Source organism: Trifolium pratense, linkage group LG6 (genome assembly GCF_020283565.1).
Source record: "Trifolium pratense cultivar HEN17-A07 linkage group LG6, ARS_RC_1.1, whole genome shotgun sequence".
Lineage (NCBI taxonomy): Eukaryota > Viridiplantae > Streptophyta > Magnoliopsida > Fabales > Fabaceae > Trifolium > Trifolium pratense.
In genome coordinates, this window is record NC_060064.1 from 36,273,747 (window position 1) to 36,294,770 (window position 21,024).

General features: G+C 35.5%; 3 protein-coding genes across 3 annotated transcripts; 1 reads left to right on the plus strand and 2 right to left on the minus strand.

Annotated features, from left to right (window-relative positions):
• Positions 1 to 635: 635 nt before the first annotated feature.
• LOC123889058 lies at positions 636 to 2,824 on the minus strand. The gene is made up of 4 exons (XM_045938236.1): positions 2,411 to 2,824; positions 1,489 to 2,311; positions 1,107 to 1,279; positions 636 to 995 (listed from the first exon to the last, which is right to left on the minus strand). Exons 2-4 carry the CDS (start codon positions 2,248 to 2,250, stop codon positions 869 to 871), a joined length of 1,062 nt encoding a protein of 353 aa, XP_045794192.1. The 5' UTR covers positions 2,251 to 2,311; positions 2,411 to 2,824; the 3' UTR covers positions 636 to 868.
• A 1,905-nt stretch (positions 2,825 to 4,729) lies between these two features.
• LOC123889062 (glucose-6-phosphate/phosphate translocator 2, chloroplastic-like) lies at positions 4,730 to 8,446 on the minus strand. The gene is made up of 5 exons (XM_045938241.1): positions 8,156 to 8,446; positions 7,848 to 8,070; positions 6,675 to 6,807; positions 6,314 to 6,417; positions 4,730 to 4,787 (listed from the first exon to the last, which is right to left on the minus strand). The coding sequence occupies exons 1-5, from the start codon at positions 8,160 to 8,162 to the stop codon at positions 4,745 to 4,747; spliced, it is 510 nt and encodes a 169-aa protein (XP_045794197.1). The 5' UTR covers positions 8,163 to 8,446; the 3' UTR covers positions 4,730 to 4,744.
• A 3,962-nt stretch (positions 8,447 to 12,408) lies between these two features.
• On the plus strand, positions 12,409 to 16,602 carry LOC123889061. The gene is made up of 4 exons (XM_045938240.1): positions 12,409 to 12,837; positions 14,642 to 14,776; positions 15,663 to 15,850; positions 16,112 to 16,602. The coding sequence occupies exons 1-4, from the start codon at positions 12,779 to 12,781 to the stop codon at positions 16,312 to 16,314; spliced, it is 585 nt and encodes a 194-aa protein (XP_045794196.1). The 5' UTR covers positions 12,409 to 12,778; the 3' UTR covers positions 16,315 to 16,602.
• The last annotated feature ends 4,422 nt before the right edge of the window (positions 16,603 to 21,024 follow it).

Consider the following 21,024-nt stretch of genomic DNA (forward strand, 5'->3'; position numbering starts at 1 on the left):
AAGTTAGGGGTAATACCTTTTCTTTTAATCAGTAGCCCCCTTCAACGTCACATATATTTTGATAAGTTTTCTGCAATATCCCCAACTGTTCCCTTTTCAACAATGACCTTGGAAATCTGTTATTATCTGGTTCAAATTGATTAAAATGTTGCCGTATATGTATTTTCATTTTTAGTTTTACCATTGATTTCTATCAACTTAAGTGCTTGATACGACATACAAAACAGTCTTCATGCTGATCCCATTTCTTTGATTTTGCACATCTATGAATCAAATAGTTGGTCAACAGACATTTCCATCCCGCCGAGCCCATTATTTTGATCATAAATGTCTATGAATCACAGTTGGTCAACAGACTTTTCCACCCCGTAGAGAGAAAAAATAGTAGTTATTCAAAACCTCCTTTCAGATTAAGAGCATTTTTTGTTACATCGTTATAGGGCGTTCCTTTAGTGATATGTAACTCGTGCAATTTTGGCTATTGGCGTTTGAATACTTCCTCTTGTACATCCCTGTGTTAAATTTTTTACATGGAACAGAACCCTGATGATGGAATATATCTCTGTATGAACCCTTTTGTTTTCTAATCTTGTTTTTCCGTCTTAAGTTGGTGTCTTTGTTTCCAAACCAACAGGTAAGAACAAATTTACAAATCAGTTTATTGACTACTTAAATGGTTACAAACTGGTAGCACTTCCAAATAATTTTATATTTGAATGACGATACTACGATAGAAATCAGCTTGTGATTTCAGTTACTAAAACCTGCTTGTTTCTCAACTACTAGAATTCCAATACATCTCAGAGGCCCTTATGTGCATCAGAAAATGTTTTCAACATTTTTATCTCATCAGTACATTATTTCTCTTCTATGAACCTGTAGTAGCCATAGCTCCAAAATGGAAATGTTGAGGTAAACATTTTGGGTCATTGGAACTTGCATCTTCATCTTCCTCTGTGCCCCAAAGGAAACTTGCATATGCTGCTTGTACATGGCTGATATCATCGTGAAAACACAAACAATTGTTAGAATGACTTTGATCTAAAAAGTACAACAATGATCTGAACTGAATGTTATGAATGAAGCAGATGATAGTGTATCTGTACCTGTCATCAGGAGAAGCTTGTACTGCTCTTTCAAAATAGCTAGTGGCTCTTTCTTCATCATGATGTAGTTCCCAAACTAGTTTTCCATACTGTGATAGAACTTCTCCATCATTTGGATCTGCTAGTATGGCTCTGGAATAATACTCCTCAGCTCCTCCGCGGTCTTTTTTGCTCTGTCAAATAAAAACAGTATCAATTTTCCAATCATCACCAATAGATAGTATCCACTAATAAAACCAAGTTTTGGTGTTGAAAATGAATATGATTTGTTAAGTTTATTATATTAAAAGTTGTAAAAATTGCATGGTAGGTAGCTATATTCCAAAGTCAGATTTTCAACAATTGAGAGCTATACTTTGAAACAGAAGGAAATATAAGTTACCTGATACAAAAACTGAGCATAATTCCTCAGAAACAATGAGTTCCCTGGATTTTGCTGCACCATTTTCTTGTAATATTCTTCCACCCCATGATTACTATCTCCATCATTCCCTCCAGATCCCATGGAATTATAATCACCACCTCCATTGCCTCCTCTGCAACCACCATCTATGCCATCACCACTCACATCAACACCAAGCCCTTTTGCAAGATACATCTCTTTATTACCAAAACTCACCCTGCTAACTTTATCATTCACCCTCACTTCTTCAGTCTGCATCACACCACTTCTACTGTTCATCACACTGAACTCATAACCTTCATCTTCAATATCACTTTCCTCATCTTCATCTTCCTCTTCTTCCCGCAAACCTGTATGCTTAGAAAGAGTGAAAGATGGAATGGTCTCAAGTGCCAAGCATCTTTGTCTCACTGAATACCTCTTAGAAGAAGAGTCCATATAATTGAATCTATCTTCATTGTTGTTGCAAGTAGCAAAGGCCAAGTCTTCCAAGTTCCCTTCAGATTGTACTCTTCTAACCAACCCTTTCTTTTGCCTTTCAAGATCAGAAATTGAAGGTGAGATTGGAGAAGAACTGCATGAGATCTTGTTACTATGATGATGATGTTGGAGTGGTAAATGCTTAAGTGCATGACATGATTCAGGATGAAGACTATGATTATGATGAATAGGACTATCTGTGAAGGAACTTGAAGAGAGGAGAGAACCAAGAACTGGTGTTGATGAGCTTCTTAGCAACATGTTTTCTGAGTGATTGATGATGTTTGAGGATAGATCACTTTTATGTGGTTCTCACTTGATCCTGTACAAGTATATAAAGGAAAAAACCAGAAGTTAGAAACATAAAACTTAAGGCAAAGTAGTGAGTGATAGAGAGATTTAAAAGAGAAGAAAGCAATACCCTTTGAAGATTATGGAGAGTCCTTGATAATGATGAGCCTTAGAGCAAGATCAGATGATGAGAGTTGGACAGAAAAGATATTTGTAGCAGTAGAAAACAAATGAAAAAAACTTTAGTTTATAAATAAAATAAATAAACCAGATCCTTATATAAGGGAGAGGATTGTAGCAAGTGGTTGAATATGTTAACCTTCTTGCGTGAATATGAATAGTATATAATTTTTTGTCACCAATAAATAAAAAAATGGTTTATTCATGTGTTGAATGAGTGGTGGAGAAAGGTTTTAGATCAAAATTTTGATATGATTTTTAGCTCAAGTTGGAACAAAGCAAAATATCAACTTGATGAGTTGTTTTGGTTGGTTAAGGGGACGGTCCATATGAAAAGTACTTGTGTAAAATGTCACTGTCTTTCTCATTAAAAACTAAATATTAAAAAGTGATGATAAAGCACAGATCATGGATGTACTAATGTACTATTGCACCAACCAAGGAAGGATCATCACATGGAGAGCATATCCTCAGTACAAGTATACAATACAACTCTTCTCTTAAGTCTTAATAAGTCTTAACTGTCACGAGCATCTTTTATTGGTCGTACATCTTATTAATTCATGTGGTAGATGGACTATTCTATTTTTCAACAAAATTGATTACCAGTTGATACCTTATTACTACTTAAAGAAATTTTGTTAGAGGGAAATTTAGTTGCAATTTCCTAACAATATTCATTGAATATTTGAAGTATATTTATTTGGTTTTGCTTTTTGATCTATTGTGTATATATTTTCCATAAGTTCCATCAATTTAGCATAATTCTATTCGATGCTTGTTTGAACTATATGTTTACACCTTCTCCGTCGAGGTTCGGACAATGATTATCATGTTGTGGAAGTCTAGTTTATTTTGTTAGATCGAACTTCTGTTGATTTTTGTAATTTTTTTTGGATAGTTAGATTGGCGCACTTTAAGTGAGAAGAATCGAATAACCTATAATCTTATATGCTACAATAATAGCTAGGTTGAATGGAGGAAGACTTTACATAAGTCTATGTTCTACTAATATGCCACAATAATATACTCCCTCCGTCCCAAAATATAAGCAAAAAATGGTCAACCAAAATGAATGTATTTGGACTAAATTTTTAACCAAATACATCCACTTTGGTTGACCACTTTTTGCTTATATTTTGGGACGGAGGGAGTATATATATAACCATACAATTTTAATATAATGTTTTTTTATTACACTCTCACAGTTCCTTTTTAGTTTTCAAGTAAAAGAAAAAGAAAATCAATAAATTTTGTTACGTTTGGTGAAATTATTTCTCTGCTGCATTTCTTTACTGGAATGCTAACAACGTTTCAGTGGTAGTGGCCAAAACACATCCAAACATGCTATTAAAAACTTGACAAATGCTTGACATTAGGAAATTGCTAATGTCAAAACATGATTTGACCATTTTGAATGTTGTTAGGGTTTCTAAAGTGTAATCAATTTAATGCTATAGAATTAAGTTCAACCGAAGCAAGAAATAGTGATTTCTATGGTCTTTTAAGTCAAATTTTCAAACTTTATTTTAGAAGAAACAAAAACACTGATGTTGAGTTTTTTATGACCAAGAAAAAGCTACAAAGTAGTAATCATCAGTGAAGAGAACAAAGGACAATGAAAAAAGATTCCTTCTTTGCTACTTACAAAACTTTCACATCCTATTAAATTGGTTGGACATATTCAACAATCTTTGAACAGACCCTAAGAAATCTACACAAAAGTTGACAAGCTACCTCACAAAACAAAAGTAGGTGATGTTAATTTCTTTCTGGACTAATGCTGCATACTTGTTTCTCTTTACTGCGGAGTACGAATTAGAAATCATATACTAATACTAATTACTAACCAATAACCGTACACAAAACATGTTTTGTTAGTATCATCATTTGTCATGTCTTCTCCGTCTTTTAACTTACATGTCACATTGAGTGGTATTTCATCAGCTGAAGCTCGCATGTCTTCCCCGTTTCCGGATCCCAATCTATATGGAATTGATTAGCAATTTCTTTTAGCAATTTGTTTCGCTCCTCAACAGGTGGATTTGGCACTAACAACAACTCTATTATCTGAAATTGAAATTGTATAAGATGTTTTATCTACGAAAGACAAAAGCATAAACAAGCTCGTAAAAACATTCACAGAACCTTCTCATTAACACCACAATTTGCCTTGCCATTGGTCACATTAGCTATGAATTCTTCCCCATATTTTCTAGAAAATTGTGACAGAAGCTTCTCCAAATTTGGAAGTTCGCTATACCTTGCTCCAGCAAAGCACAAACTAGCTAGTAGCTATAGCTTCCTTCAGGTCTGGGGGAATTTCCCTGAACAACATTAAGACTTCAGGTACAAAATTCAAGAATAATGGCTTGTTTTTTGTAGATTTGTTACGACTACGCTGGACTCTTGATCATAACATTCAATTAAAACTATACAAACTTTAATACCAAAACAACAGTAAAAATTCCGCTGAACATAATATTGACTTATCTGAGGTGTTGGAACGATATTCCAAGTCTGCCTTAAGTACAAACTTTACAATATCGATGTTCACACATTTATAATTCAGTAATACATAAGCATGTGCATATTTCTTTGCAATGTCGACCATATTCTATGTACTCTCATATCATATCACTCCAGTAACATGTGATTATGTGAACGAGATTGCACATGACACAAATGCTAAAAGCAAGAACAAGAAGAGTATAAGGCAGAAGTAGAAGCACACAGTTACGCAGAAAATTCAGCAGTGCAGTAAAACTGGTATAAGAGAAATTAACAAGAAAAATAGGAGAAAGAATGTACATTAAAGAAAAATACAAGATTTTTGAAGAGAAGCTTCATTATCAAGCAAAGAATCCCTTGATTGTTCCCCTTAACTCAGCACAATTCACTGCATGTTCCTTCCTAGTATCCTATACCCTATTAAGACTAGTGGAATGCAAAGTATAGCGAATGCAAAAAAGTTCTATGTGTTTTCTCTTGAATGGGAGGATGTGGCCTTAGGAATGGGGTGGTTGGAAGGCTTAGGAGATGTAATGGCCAACTTCTCGAAAGACTTATTGTTAGGGACCTAGAGGGCTTAAGCCCTCTATTAAAATTGTATTGCAAAAGGAACAACAGTTAACTAAGGATTAATTAATCAGTTAGGGGAAAGTTCGTTAGTTGGTTATGCACGAGGATTAAAAGAGGGGAATCAAATACGCAATCAAGGGAGGTTACCCCACTTTGTGTAAGGGAGAAGTATCTTCAAAATGCATATTCAAGGAGGACCTACAAGATGAGGAGGGGTTCTTTGTGGACAGCCTAATTCACCTAGTCAGTGCAGAAAGGGACTTGGAAGTTATGGAATTGAAAATACAGAATTATATTGAATAAATTTACCAAACTATATCTCAATAGCAGCAAGTTGTTTATTTCAAAGTATGTTATATTAAATGAAATTCACTTCCCAACAATGAATTTTTCTACCCTACAACTATACTATCAAAACAACTATACCCCCATTAGTCCATTTCTGCAGCATATTTCTTGGGGCATCTTCTCAATACCTTGCACCAGTAAACTCAGATTCCCTTTGTTCACACAAAACATCACTCCAGTCCTGACTCGAAGGGTTAAGTATCCTCTATTACCGTTTTTCCTCGTATTATTTGTCATTATCTCCTTCCAACTCATTGTTAGTCTCTCTAATGTTGTTCCTTAAAGCATTCCGCAGTGCGGGGACAGCTATTTATATATTTTTTACACGTGAATGACGAATAATTTGGAATAACATGTTATCATACAAATCCACCGAAACGATAAGCTAGACAATCATATTATTTACATTAAAAATCTATAATACCACTGGGATTCGATTAAACGAAGACGACGAGCAACTAGTTCACAAAAAATTATGATGCTAGCTAGAACCAGACTCAAGTTCTTCTGATCAATATAGGTTTTGACCTGCAGCATAAACAACCGTATCAAGAACAATGGTACTAAATAAGAAATGTCTAAGAACTTATTGCGTTTCATCATAAGTCTTAGAATTGGGTATCGGGCCTAACTCAACCCTACAAAACTGGCTTGTAAGGTAAGGATCGCCTCTTACAGTCTTACTTATAAACCCTTGTCCAGACTAACTCACATCCGATGTAGGACTTCTTAACAATAAGACATTGGTTTAAAATTCATAAACAGTAAAAGATGGGTATACTAACTAGAATGTGAGCATCATCTTCTTGTGGAGTAAAAAACAGCTTAGAAATGTCGACCCGAATAGCATCCAAATCAGTTCTCTTTGTCTCGATTAGTGATTGGGCATCAACAACAATCTTTTTCAGCAACCTCTTACTGAAAAGTAAGATTTGTAGACAAAATAATCAGTTTTCAAATATGAAGTACTAACACATTGTAAGATAAAAGAGCAGACAAACATTAAAAACAAACAACATTGAATCTGAAAAGATATCAGGCAATTAACTTCCTATAATCATCTCCAAACTATATCACTGAATATCAGGTGGCACCAATGGAATTAAATTTGTACAGCATGGATTTTACTTCTTAGGAATATTCTTAGCATAATATTAGGAGAATAATAATGTTAGCATAATTATAGGGAGTGATTAGCTTCATAAAAAACATATATCAGAAACTCAATTTTACACGGTATCTAGAGCTTACTGGTTCTGATCATATATTGTCCAATTTTTTTGTTATGGCACGAAGGAAAATCTCATAATGGAGATGAATCCAAAATTAGTGACATCAAGAACGATGGAGTCAAGAAATCTCCATCCCCTTACGACCTGAACGCACACGACAACCCTGGAAGTGTGATCACATAGGTCCAATTGAAGGGAGAGAATTATGACGAGTGGTCTCGAGCCATCAGAACCTTGTTATGTGCTCGACGAAAATGGGGCTCCATAGAAAGAACCCACAAACAGCCTGACAAAGATACACCAGAAATAGAGGACTGGTGGACGGTTCAGTCCATGCTTGTGTCATGGATATTGAATAATGAATACCATTGAGCCAACTTTGTGTTCCACTGTGTCATAAATGGAAAATGCGAAGGAATTATGGGGATATTCGAGATCGATTTGCAATTGTAAACGGCCAGAGGATCCAACAACTGAAATCTGAATTAGCAAACTGCAGGCAGCAAGGAATGACCATGGTTGCATACTATGGTAAACTAAAAACACTCTGGGATGAATTGTCAAACTATGATCAGATCCCAAGGTGTTTATGACCTGACACATAAATTTGCTGAGTGTTGCACTAATGATCGTCTCTGAGGGAATTTGAGCTATATATCATTTTAGAATGTCAAAAGTCAAACTCTTATCACTGAACTGACACAGAAATTTGCGGAGTGTGCTTACCATACAAAATTAGGACCAATTTGAGACACAGCTGTTTGCCAGCCAGCAGCCGAAACTTGAGGACCCTCTACAGCAATAGCAAAAGGTGTGAGAATTAATAGAGACATCATTGAAAGACAAGCATAATAGTTCATTCCACTAACACTCATTCCATTCATCCCTTTCTTTGAGAATATATTTCTGAATACAAATGCTAAATTTGATATCATAGCTCCCATAAATCCTGAAACATTAATTAGTCTATTTAGAGTATTGAAATTGAATTACTAAAAATGTTTCTTTAGGATTATTTGTGATTTGATTCTTACCAATCATGTTGAAGTTGAGCTCAGTTACAGCAGCTAAGTGCACAACCTCCAATTATTGGTAAACTGGCACTAGAAATGCTTCTCCAAGTAAGAATGTTGATACTAGAACACTGAAAGCTGGTTCTCCACTCTTGATGATGTGAGTGAATGAAACTGCTACTTTTGACATGCTCACTGTTGCTGCAACATGCCCAATTGTGTGTGCTACTGCTACCTACATAACCAATTTTGACATTTCATAGTTAAGCACTAATAATTCAAGCTTACCTTACTCTAGCTAATAATCTTTATTTCTTCTGTTTAGACACTAGATATCAAACACCATGCTGACACCGGTAGTAATAATGGAAGTAATTGAGTAAAACTATATATGTCAGTATCGGACACTGACAAGTGTCAGGCATGGGCGGCTCTACAGCCTGACCAGCCCGGGAACTTGCACAGACTCTGGTAAAAAAATTGGTATTTTAGGGGTTAGTAAAGGGAAAAACTGAGATTTTTAGGGGCTAGTTTAGTGCAAAACTTGAGATTTTGCTCGGACTTTATAAATTTTCTGGCTCCACCACTGGTGTCAGGTACCGTATATGTTTTCAATTTGAATTGTGATACTAAAAAGTGACACCAGTTACACTGATACCCTATGAAGCGTGAACGCTCCTCGTATTAGACATGTCGCAGTGTCGGATATGTGTCATTGCCAGACACCAACACCACGATAGACATAATTACATTGAATTAGATAATTTTATGAAATTATCGGTGTTGGCGACTTCATGTGGAGGATGCAATTGCAATATTGCGTCTAAACTTGAAAAACATAGAGAAGAAGAGAAAGTCCATCAATTTTTGATGGGGTTGGATGATGTAAGTTATGACACAGTGCACTCTAACATATTGGCTGCAGACCCGATACCCTCGTTGAATCGGGTATACGGAACTCTGGTGCAAGAAGAAAGAATGAAAATTATCACTAGATCAAAGGAGGAAAGAGGAGGGGTCGTGGGGCTTTCGATCCAAGCAGTGCACAAAAAAAAAGGGCGAGGAGAGCCAATTGATAAATCAATATGCTCTCATTGCAGCAAATCAGGACATGATGCTAAAGGGTGCTTTGAACTGATCGGATACCCTGAATGGTGGAGCAAACGTCCGCGAAACGGAGGCAGAACCAGCGGTAAAAGTCAGCAGCGAAATGGCCCTGCTGCAGGACGTGGAAAAGGAGCTATGATTCGTGCCAATGCAGCTCAAGTCACACGAGGGAGTGCATCTGATGTAGAAACAGAGAAGAACGAACTAGCAGGTCTCACTGATGCACAATGGCAGACCCTTGTTGAAATGCTGAAACCACAGAAATCAAATGAACATGAGAAAATGATGGGTAAGAGTTCATGTGAACTATGGATTATAGACACCGATGCGTCTAACCATATGACAGGAAATTTGACAAATCTCAGTGAGGAGAGGACTATACAAGGATGTCCGGTATGATTGCCAAATGGAGAACGAGTAATCGCAACCAAAGAAGGAACTTCAATCCTTGATGGGGGTCTCAAACTTGAGAATGTTCTTTATGTGACTACGTAACGAACACCATGAGATAATTGAGCCCATCCAACAGTTCTCTCGCTCCATCACATTACTCAGGTGCGTATCCAATAGCTCACTATGTAAATTGTGATAAATTTTCTACCAAGCATTTTAAGTTTCTTGCAGCAATCAATACAGAACAAGAGCGAACATATTTTGCTGAAGCTGTACGGGATGTACTATGGCGAAAAGCCATGGAAGCTGAGATCGAAGCACTTCAAAACAATGGCACATGGACAATTGCAAGCTTGCCTCCGGGAAAGAAAGCTCTCAGTTGCAAATGGGTCTATAAAATCAAATACAACTCAGATGGCACCATTGAATGATTCAAAGCAAGGCTGGTCATTTTCGGCAATCATCAAGTGGAAGGCATAGATTACACGGAAACTTTTGCCCCTGTGGCAAAAATGTTCACTGTGTGTACGGTTCTAGCTGTAGCTGCTGACAAGAATTGGGGACTTCATCAAATGGATGTTCACAATGCCTTTCTCCATGGTGACTTGGAAGAAGATGTGTACATGAAACTTCCACCCGGGCTCATGAAACAAGAAAATGGGCTAGTGTGCAAACTTCACAAGTCACTTTATGGCTTGCGACATGCTCCTAGGTGTTGGTTTTCCAAGCTTTCCACTGCTCTAAAACAATACGGGCTTCACCAATCTTACTCTGATTACTCCCTATTTTCCATGCAAAAAGATAATGTGCAGCTTGTGGTATTAGTTTATGTGGATGATCTTATTGTCTCAGGAAATGATTCTACAGCTATTCACCAATTCAAGCTTTACCTTCATAGATGTTTTCATACGAAGGACTTGGGAAGACCAGAACTACCTTGTCTCAGTTCATGCAACAACCAAAAGAAGAACATTGGCTCCTCTTCATATAGACCAGAACTACCTTGTGTTCATACCTTGTCTCAGTTCATGCAACAACCAAAAGAAGAACATTGGCATGCTGCTGTGCGTGTGGTTTGTTACTTGAAAGGGAATCCTGGCCAAGGTATTGTGTTGAGCAGAAACAATGATCTGCGCTTGCATGGTTGGTGTGACTCAGATTGGGCAAGTTGTCCTCTAACTAGAAAGTCTCTTACAGGTTGGTTTATTAAACTAGGTAACTCACCAATATCTTGGACAACAAGAAACAACACACTGTTTCAAAGTCTTCTGCTGAAGCGGAATATCGCTCGATGGCTGCCATCACTTGTGAATTAAAATGGCTAAAGGATATATTATTTAGTCTCGGTATTTCACATTCTCAACCAATGCACATGCACATCTATTGTGATAGTCAAGCAGCGTTACACATAGCAACAATCTTGTTTTCCATGAAAGGACAAAGCATATTGAAATAGACTGTGATTTCATTCGAGATGAAATTCTCAAGAACAACATACTCCCATCTTATGTATCTACTCACACACAACTAGCCGATCCATTCACTAAAGCCCTCGGTACAAAGCAGTTCCAGACTGTACTAAGCAAGTTGGGCATTCAACTTGAGGGGGGGTGAAAAGATATCAGGCAATTAACTTCCTATAATATCCCCAAACTATATCACTGAATATCAGGTGGCACCAATGGCATTAAATTTGTACAGCATGGACTTTACTTAGGAATATTCTTAGCATAATATTAGGAGAATTATAATGTTAGCATAATTATAGGGAGTGATTAGCTTCTCAGCAATGTATATATGCGTGTGTATTCATCAAAAACATACATCAGAAACTCAATTTTACAGAATCTCATTTACACTTTACAGTGTTGGAAAAAACAACAACAACAGAAGATAGAATAAGGAAAACATTACCACTTGACAACATTGAATCGCTTGGGGTAACAAAACATGGTTGTGTTGTGTTCCTGATCAGTTAACATATTTGGATCAACAAAGCTAATGATATGAATGCAGAATGTAATAGGTGCTCAAGTAGAAGAAGTAACAAAGGAATTAGAAACATATTCAAAATTAATAGTGATGCTAACCTCTACATGCAGCAACACCTTTTTCAACATGAACAACTTGGGGTTTCTGCGTAAAAGCAAAGGTTGCTTTCAAAGTGTAATTTTTTTGTTATGCCAATAGATCAAAAAATAAGGCTGCTCATATTTGGGCAAAACAGGCCCATTTAGATATAGTATTAGGGGAAGACTACTTCTTTTCACGCCCCCGACTTTCTCAAGCATCCCGTAAAATTTAAAAAATACCCATCTCACAAGATAACTAGCGAGTGTTGAAGGGTGCAAAATTTCGAAAAACACAGTTCGCCACTTCATTACTTGAATAGCGAACTGCGTTTTCTCATATTTTACATCCCATGAGTTCACCAAAATTAAGAATACCCATCTCGCATGACCAAAATTACAGATAAAAAAGCTTTTTTTTGGACAAATAATAATTCGTACAATATTAAGAATACCCATCTCGCATACCAAATATTTAGCTTGCACCGGTAGTTCGAGAAAATCCAAATTTAATATTTAATAAAAATAATATTTTTTCTTAGTTTTTTCGTAGACTATTTTTTGTTGAGTAGGCTAGTTACTAAAAATTCCACTAAAGATGAATAAGTGGAGTGTTCGGGGTTCGAACACGACTCCTACGCATATAGCGCGAGGATTCCAAAGAGACTAGAATTTATTTATCTCATAACAAAATTAAGAATTACTAGGTCACTTACTTACCAGACCCCTTTGGCTCTGAATTTTAGAGAGGGTCGCCGTACATACGTATCTCCTTCCTCAACCACAATCACTTTTCTCATTCGTCTCGAAAACAGATACAATACAAGCTTTGTTGTTTTAGCCACCAAAACGCGGTTTCATACAAAATCGAATTAATTAATTAATTATTTATAGCAGCTTACACTACCTCTTTCTCGGTAACTTAGGGTTTTCATAATTCTACTTCGTTTCCCTCCAATTTTTATTTTCTCAAACAGAACAGAACAGAACATCGCAATTTCTTCTTAGTTCGAATTTCGGTGATTCACGGAATCCAAGTGGCGGCGTGTAGGAATAACAAATTCGTTGATTCATCATGTTGGCTAAGAGATTAAGCTCCTTCCTTAAACTCTCCCCTAAACCTCAGATTTCTGGGTAAGTTAACTTTTTTTCTTCGTTGTTTTGTGATTTTTTCATTATTTTTTTCAGTTCTTCAAGGTTGCAAAATGTTAGGATTGAATAGAGTTGAATATATTGAAATATGATTAGTTATTATTATTATTATTATTATTATTATTATTTTTATTGGTTCAAATAGGATTGAATAGATTGGAATGATGTGTTTTTCTTCTCTCAAGTTGGGGTGTGAGATTAAGAGGCAGTTTGTTTTAGTTTTTTTAAAGAAAAAATCACTTTTTTTTTTACAAAAATAATCACTTTTCAAAATATTGCATCTGTTTGTTACAAATTTTTAAAAACTATAACCTTTATTTCATTTCATCGTTAATTTTCTATACCGCGTTAACAAATAACAAGTTTAACCAAGCCCTCTGAGCTATTTTGTGAATCATCTTAGCTAGGGGAATTTCACTAAACTTAATTCTCAACACAAATAATGGAAAGGGAAAAGGGATTGATTGAGGAGGAGAGACTGTTCTATGCAATAGAATGAATGAAGAAAAAGGGTCAAAGGGTTCTTCAATACACATAGAAATGGAAAATCCGGAGAGAGGTATGGGCGGTTTATATGGTAGTTGGAAAGAGAACTTTAAAGTTAACCATTTTGATAAACGGACAGTTAATGAGAACAGGTGAAATTTGAGAAAGATATAAATTATATAAATTTGATGTTTAACACAATTATCAATTTAAAATAGGTAAACAATGTCTTCTACAGTTTTGTTATATAGAGGCGCCATAGCTGATAGCGCTATAGTGTAGAGGAATTTGAACAACTCACTATTAATCTGCAATACACAATTTAGTACAAAATGTTGTCAAATAGCGGCTATACGCAGAATTTGATCAAACCACTATTTATGCGATTTGTGATTGACAACACTGATGTTATGTAACCTTTTGAAACATTACAAAAATCGAACAACCGTAGTTATGAATCCCGGATTGCAGTGCAGTGGCTGACCCCAAACAACAAGGGCTGAGTTTAATAATGTGCAGAGAATTAGATATCAAACAACAGAGACCAGACACGTTCATAAAATTTGAAGGAGGTGAGTTTGTAAGAAATCACCAAAGTTGGCTGGACAAGCGGTGGGCATTGGGTCCGTTGGCAGAAATGAAAGAGGTTACAGTTTGTGTTCATTGACCTGGAACATAAACCTAATATTACTTCTAGAAGGGCAGATGAGGAAAAAACCAATAGAACATGGGACAACTCACAAAAATGGTAAATATGAATTTTCCCCCCATGTGAAGAATGGTGACCATGGTTTTCTGTGATAGTGGCTGTGACTGCTGCTAGTGAAAAATGCAATACTATGGAAGTCTCTGGCCACTGCGCACCAGTTCACTGCTATACCCATGCCAAAGAGTTATTAAATTCATGGAAGCTATAACCTGACCAATGATAAGATAATTTACTTTAATTCTATTGTATATCACTTCTTTGTATTTCATTCCATTCTCAGCAATCATTATATATCCAAATTGTGCTTAGATTTCTTAACTTCAATATGTCGAGCTTCAGAGCTCAATAGAATGATCAGATTCTGTGATTCAAGTTAAGAAAGTTTACCATTTGCATTACTCAGGGTATAGTCATCGATCGAGAAGATAGTAAATTGAGTCCTAAAACAAAGGAGATAATACTTATTCTTCAAGTTCAGCCGAAAATTTTCAGAAATAAAAACATAAAGTACTCTTTACCGTTACTTTGTTGAAGTTGAAATCATAGTATAAATGGTCCTTGATCGTAACTACCAATTTTAAATCATTGCAGTGCTGTGAAGAATGTGGATGAACAACAGAGTAAATATTTTGGTCGTAAGGCAGTGTCGTTTGTTTTGATTACTATTACTGGTGGTGTTGCTCTGAGTGCTCTTGACGACCTTTCTATCTATCATGGTTGTAGCAGGTAAATATCAAGTTTTATGTGTTATTCGCACTTTAATTTCATAGGAATGCATTTGGCATACATGAGAAACTCTTAAAAATTGTGTTTTAGCTTTTGACATACTGTGGTTTAGACTTTAGAATAAGAAGCACTAAACAGACCTTACAATTTAATGTACATAGTTTATGGTATTTCCTATCCTATAACTACCGTCTTTGGTTAAAACTGAAAGTTGAACATTCTCTTTTCTCCTTCTATACATTAGAACAACTAATAGTAATGATGGTTATATTTAGAGCGCAATAAATTTGATAGGTAAGCTCAGCATCGAAGTTTGTAGTATCTTTCGTTTCAACATTACTTTATAGCTTTTTAATTTTCACACCATAGAAAAGTAGCAGTGGAAGACTAAAAATAATTCTAAATTTTGTTTTCATTTTCTAGTTTTTCCTAATGATTACAAGAGATCACTTGGCTTTGACTTTGTTCCCTGTTTTCAAAGATTAGTATAAGAAATTGTAATGTTCCTCAGGCACAATTTCCTGTACAAAACATTAAAAGTAAGAAATATTTTCTCGTACTAAAGGGGCCTTGAGACATTTGTTCTTGTCATTTTATACAAACTTCCAGCATTACCATTATAATAACCCCTAGGTGGCCTTGGCGTATCACCATTTTCAAATTCTTTGCCCTCATCCCTCCAATTGAATACTGTTATTTTTTTATCCGCTTTCCTCGTTTTCTTAGCAGATATTTGATAGTAAGCATCATGAAGACGAAAACTTTTCTGAAATCCTACTACCAATATTTATTAAAAGGACCTTCTCAAATACTGCTCTTTATATTTCAAAATTGAAAATTTGTTCCCCATGGCAGCTACTAAAATCATTACCTGTGAAACTTGCAGCAAGGCCATGGAGGATGCAAGCAAGAACCAGGCAATAATAGATGCTATTGGAGAACCAATTGTTAAAGGTCCATGGTACAATGCATCTCTTGCAGTGGCTCACAAGAGGCAATCTGTGTCTTGCTCATTTCCCGTTTCTGGACCCCGAGGCTCAGGTGTCTTACAGCTGAAGGCAGTCCGCAATGGAGGTTAGCAATTTGAATATTTATTTTAATAATTTGTATGCTAATGTGTTTCCAAACTCTCGGTTAACTACATCTGTCTGTAATTAACCAATCTTTACTACCATGATATGCTTGCTATATGAATCTGGTTGCTTACTTTGACTTATTATATTTTTGCATGTTGATTATTCTTAACATCATAAGATCTATTGTTCGGACAGTTGAGGACACTGGGGTGAGGTCAGTTTGACAGTATTAATTTTTGGTATGGCTTCTCTGAAACAGATGACACTTGGTCTTCCTTTTTCCTTCCTCGTGATTGGGACATTTTAATCATGGATGCTCTTCTCCATGTTCCTGGAAATGAGGAGAAGCAACAGACATTACGGATTAATCTCTCTCACAAGTTATCTCCTTCCACTGCTTGCACCCAGTGTGTAGCTTGTCCTTCCCAAAGATCAGAGGCAAAGTTGAGTTCCAATCAATAATAGTAAGCTTAAGTAGTGATTTTTATTTCAACTATAAACAAATGTTACTGGTTTGAAACCTTTTACATGAGTCAGAACAATAGTATTATAATAGCAAGCTTAAGTGGCGAGGCGATCTTTCTTTCAACTATAAACAAATTTTTCTAATTTTTAACCTTTTACATGAGGTATTATTGTTTGTTTTTGGTGGAATAAATTTCAGTTTCTTATGGTGTAATATGTAACATTATTCATCATTGAGATTTTCAGATAAATGGTGGCTTGTCTGTTGTATTTTTTTCTTCTTTATTCTGCAGTATCATTTCTTTTTAATCTTGCTAGTATTTTTTTTTTTAAAAAACAATTCACGTTAGTACTTTGTTTTCTACTTTAATTTATAGCATACTGGTTTTTGCTTGGTGAACACTTTGAAAAAATTACACAGATAAAGAAAACTAATTTTTCTTATTAATAATTCTAAAATTTATGTTTTATTTCAAAACCAACCCTTCAATCACTATGTTATATAATATTAACCCTTTAATAGCATGAGAAATAGTATGTCTTTTTAATTAATGCACTGGTATTGGAATGAGTTAGTTGATTTATTTAATTAAAACTGACACACACAAAGTGGAGGTACTGGGGTTTGAACCCCAGTCATGACATCCGACACTAGCGATTTTGGCATTTCTGCCAGTTGAGTTAGGATTTATGGATAAATGACAATCTCATCTCACCTTAAGAATCTCAGTGTTGAATGCCAAGTTGATTATCCTTCTATGAAAATTCCATTGATCACCCTGCAATCCAGGAAGTCCTTGTCCAAAAAGCAACTTGGATTGTGGATTATAGGGAACCCTCACATACTCTCTACTCTTTGTAACCAACACTTCCTTGATCATTTTCGGGTCAGATATAGCCAACTGGGGAGTTGACCCGAACCAGTAAAGGAAAGTTTTCCCATACATGTAAGACCATATGTGGTAAAATGGAGCCACCCGTTTTAAAATGTCGTGGTCGAATTGGTTCCGGTCTGATTTAGTTTCTGCGTGGAACCGTTTGATCTCCGATGAGTTTCCAAAGATCGGACGGTAGGTAGGGCCGGATATACCTTGGTTACGGAAGTGTCGCTGTATTTTGTATGGGACATAGAAAATAGAGTGAAGTGTTTTAATCAAATAAAACAGAGCAAGGACAAGGACAAGGACAAGTATGGTATCAAGAAGAAGAAGTAAGTGATTCATCGAAATCGTGTTTATTTAGAGGAAAAGAGAAAACTTTCAACACAATGTGTTGTTGGCTTCAAATGTGGGAGAGAAGAAAAAAAATACATACGGTGAAGTGAGTGAGTGAGCATGAAAGTGTGTAAATTTGGAATTTAGTACCGCAGCATCAACATTAATGAATGGAACGAATCTACATTCATCCAATTCGCGCCAAGTCCAACCACTACTTTTTATAGGATTAAAAATAAATTTTGTTAAATTTTTTATAGGAATAAAAATAAAATTTGAGTTAGGTATGTTGAAGGTGGGACTCAGAGTGACCTAGATGATCCAACTGAACTAAACATATTGAAGGTGGATACAAGTCTAATAGAGCTCCATGGTATGATAGTTATCGGCAATAGTTAATATGCATAAGCCTTTTCTTATGTATGGTGCATAAGTCATTCACAGCCATCAGATGATTTTACAGATGTAATAATCATAACTAAAGAACTTTATATTTTTGCTTGCTCAATTTCGGCCACATTTTACATGCGATTCGATCACCGATTTCGAAAATTAATACCGGAAACATTCATAAAATCGAACGACGATCAAAACGGTATAAAGAACGTCGAGTTTCGTTGATTATTGAGGGAGAACGAACTGGGTCGACGAACCGGGTCGTCGTGACCCGTTTCTGCAGAAAATGGGTGAGGAAGATGATGAACAGTGACGCACGTCCACGCCCACTCTCACTGGCGGCGCGTGGGGGCGCGTGCAGTGCCAAGGAGACTCCAATTTTTTTTTTTTTACATAAAAATAGTAAATAATTTTCTGAGAATTTGGGACCAGTTTGATATTTTTAGTTAATTAAATGAGGTAAATATGCTTTTATAAATATAAGATATTAATAAAATTTTCCCAAAATTTTATTTAGGGTATTTTGAATTATTTGGAACGGTTGGGGATACCTCACTCTCTTCAGTTTTATATCGTCTTAAAAATTTAAATTTATTTCACAATTTTTATTAAGGGTTAAATATGTTTTTGGAGAACAACTCTTTGAAACCATTCCACAACAAAAATGGTTTCATACCGTTATACACTGAAAACATTAGTCTAGTTAAATGGTTTCATGGCGTTATACACCGAAACCATTATTATAGTTAAATGGTTTTATATGAGCATTAGTGTCAAGATGTTATACACTGAAACCATTAGTCTTGTTAATTGGTTTCAAGATGTTATACACTAAAACCATTTGTCTAGTTAAATGGTTTGATACTGTTATACACTGAAACCATTATTATAGTTAAATGGTTTTATATGAGCATTAGTGCCAAGATGTTATACATTGAAACCATTAGTCCTTTTAATTGGTTTCAAGATGTTATACACTAAAACCATTTGTCTAGTTAAATGGTTTCATACTGTTATACACTGAAACCATTATTCTAGTTAAATGGTTTCATAGCGTTATACACTGAAACCATTAGTCTTGTTAACCATTAGTCTTGTTATTTGGTTTCAAAATGTTATACACTGAAACCATTAGTCTAGTTAAATGGTTTCATAGCGTTATACACTGAAACCATTATTTTAGTTAAATGTGAAATTCTGGTACACAGTAGACAAGTGTTGTTCACGATGTTCAGACACTTGTCGTAACACTTGTCTTAACAGAGAGAACAATAAAGTAGAGCATTAAAAACAGATACTGAAAAGCATAAATAACACACATAATTGTTAACCCAGTTCAGCCTAACAGCCTAATCTGGGGGATACCAATCCAGGAGGAAATTCACTATTAGCAGTATTACTTCAGAGCTAAACTCCCCCGTTTACAACTCCTCACTTAATCCCTACCCAATGCAACTTCTACCTAGGAACTCCTAGATATGAGACCCTGTCTCACTCCCCTCAACCTTACAACCAGTAAGGATTTCAATAACAACAGAATGTAGACACTCTCCTTGACAAAGATGAAGACACACTTCAATAACATTACCACCTAGCCAACGACTAAGTTCACAACTTGGAGTTGCTTAAAAGCTTCCTCCAATTACAATACTCAACTCATTACCTATAGGTTTCTAAGTGAGGACATAGTGACCATCTCACAACCCGAGTGGTTCACTTTACACCAACTCTCCTAGAGAGTGTCTTAAAGACACGAAACCCTTAAAAGACTACATCTTTGATATTCTATTTTAGCTTCAAGTTTCGGTGAATAAAATAGGGTTAGCAGCACCCTTTAAATAGCATAGCCTCGTGGGCTTTTCATAATGCTTCAGCTCCAATAAATCTTCTAGATGCAAAATATATATTTTTACCAAATCTTTATTTGCATCAAATATTCCTCCCATAAATATATTTGTTGTAAATATATTTTAAAATTAAATCTTCTAATCTTCTTGAAGCACAAAGATTTATTTGAAATAAATCTTTTATATTTTCTGCAGCAATCTTCACAAGATATATTTTTGAAACAAATATTATATTTTCTAAAAATATAATTCCTTTAGAAAATAGAACTAGGGTTCAGCTGCCTTCTGAAACACATTGATCACGTGCGCCTTGTTGTATAAGAAACCACGAAATAATTCTTCAATCAAATCTTCGAAAGATTGAGTAGAAAATAAAAACGCTAGCTGGCGCAAACAATCAGACATACAGGTGTTGTTACATCTGTCTCAACACTTGGTGTACGCACATATGTCTCAACACTTGGCTAAAAGATGTTTTTGCAAAATGTAGCAAACATACAAAAACCCAACAAAATGGTTTCATATGGGCATTAGTGCCAAGATGTTATACATTGAAACCATTGTTATTAAGTAAAACATCACATAACCATTTTACAAAACCATGCTACATAAAACAAAAAATCATATAAAGCAATTAGGGTTAGTTTAGTTGAAAAAAATTTGGATAGTATGCATGAGATATTGGATTCGATCATTTTTTTATTGTAAAGAAAAATCGATATATATATATATATATGTAATTAATGTATGAAATTTTATTTATATTGTGATTATGATTGATAAAACTTAAAATTAAATTGTATGTTTGACAAGTATGCTTTATATATACATGAACCATTCGTTATTATGTTGGGCTTCGAGGGGGTGTATGACAAAAATTAATTAAAAATGGATTTTTATAATATATACTTCAAAGGAACAAAAGTTATTATTTAATTGGAAACGGGGGGCGCGCTAGAAATTTGGGGGGGGGTGCGCTAGAAGTTTGGAGGAGGGAAAAAAATTGGGGGCGCGCTAGAAATCTAGGGGAGGAAAAAAAATTGGGGGGCTCACAAGAAATCTAGAGAAAAAGGAAAAAAAATTGGGGGGTGCGCTAAGCAAAAGAGGGGGCGCAAGTAATGAGGTAGTATATGGGGGGCTCGCGAGTAATGGATTTCCTAATTTTGGGCTTGGGCTGACCTTTGGTTGACTTTTGGTGTAGGAAGCAAATATGGTGGGTATAGGAAGCAAGTTTATGCATGGTGCATAAG

What these genes read in the sequence shown, in the direction of transcription:
- LOC123889062 (XM_045938241.1), bottom strand. An exon ending in ATTGGTCCTAATTTTGTATG is followed by an intron (nt 6,808 to 7,847) that starts GTAAGCACACTC and finishes CTTACTTTTCAG; the next exon opens with TAAGAGGTTGCTGAAAAAGA. An exon ending in CGTTTAATCGAATCCCAGTG is followed by an intron (nt 4,788 to 6,313) that starts GTATTATAGATT and finishes AATGTTGTTCAG; the next exon opens with GGAAATTCCCCCAGACCTGA.
- LOC123889058 (XM_045938236.1), bottom strand. Translation starts at nt 2,250, where the DNA reads ATGTTGCTAAGAAGCTCATCAACACCAGTTCTTGGTTCTCTCCTCTCT. An exon ending in ATGCTCAGTTTTTGTATCAG is followed by an intron (nt 1,280 to 1,488) that starts GTAACTTATATT and finishes TTTATTTGACAG; the next exon opens with AGCAAAAAAGACCGCGGAGG. An exon ending in CAAGCTTCTCCTGATGACAG is followed by an intron (nt 996 to 1,106) that starts GTACAGATACAC and finishes CGATGATATCAG; the next exon opens with CCATGTACAAGCAGCATATG.
- LOC123889061 (XM_045938240.1), top strand. Translation starts at nt 12,779, where the DNA reads ATGTTGGCTAAGAGATTAAGCTCCTTCCTTAAACTCTCCCCTAAACCT. An exon ending in CCTAAACCTCAGATTTCTGG is followed by an intron (nt 12,838 to 14,641) that starts GTAAGTTAACTT and finishes AAATCATTGCAG; the next exon opens with TGCTGTGAAGAATGTGGATG. An exon ending in ATCTATCATGGTTGTAGCAG is followed by an intron (nt 14,777 to 15,662) that starts GTAAATATCAAG and finishes TGAAACTTGCAG; the next exon opens with CAAGGCCATGGAGGATGCAA.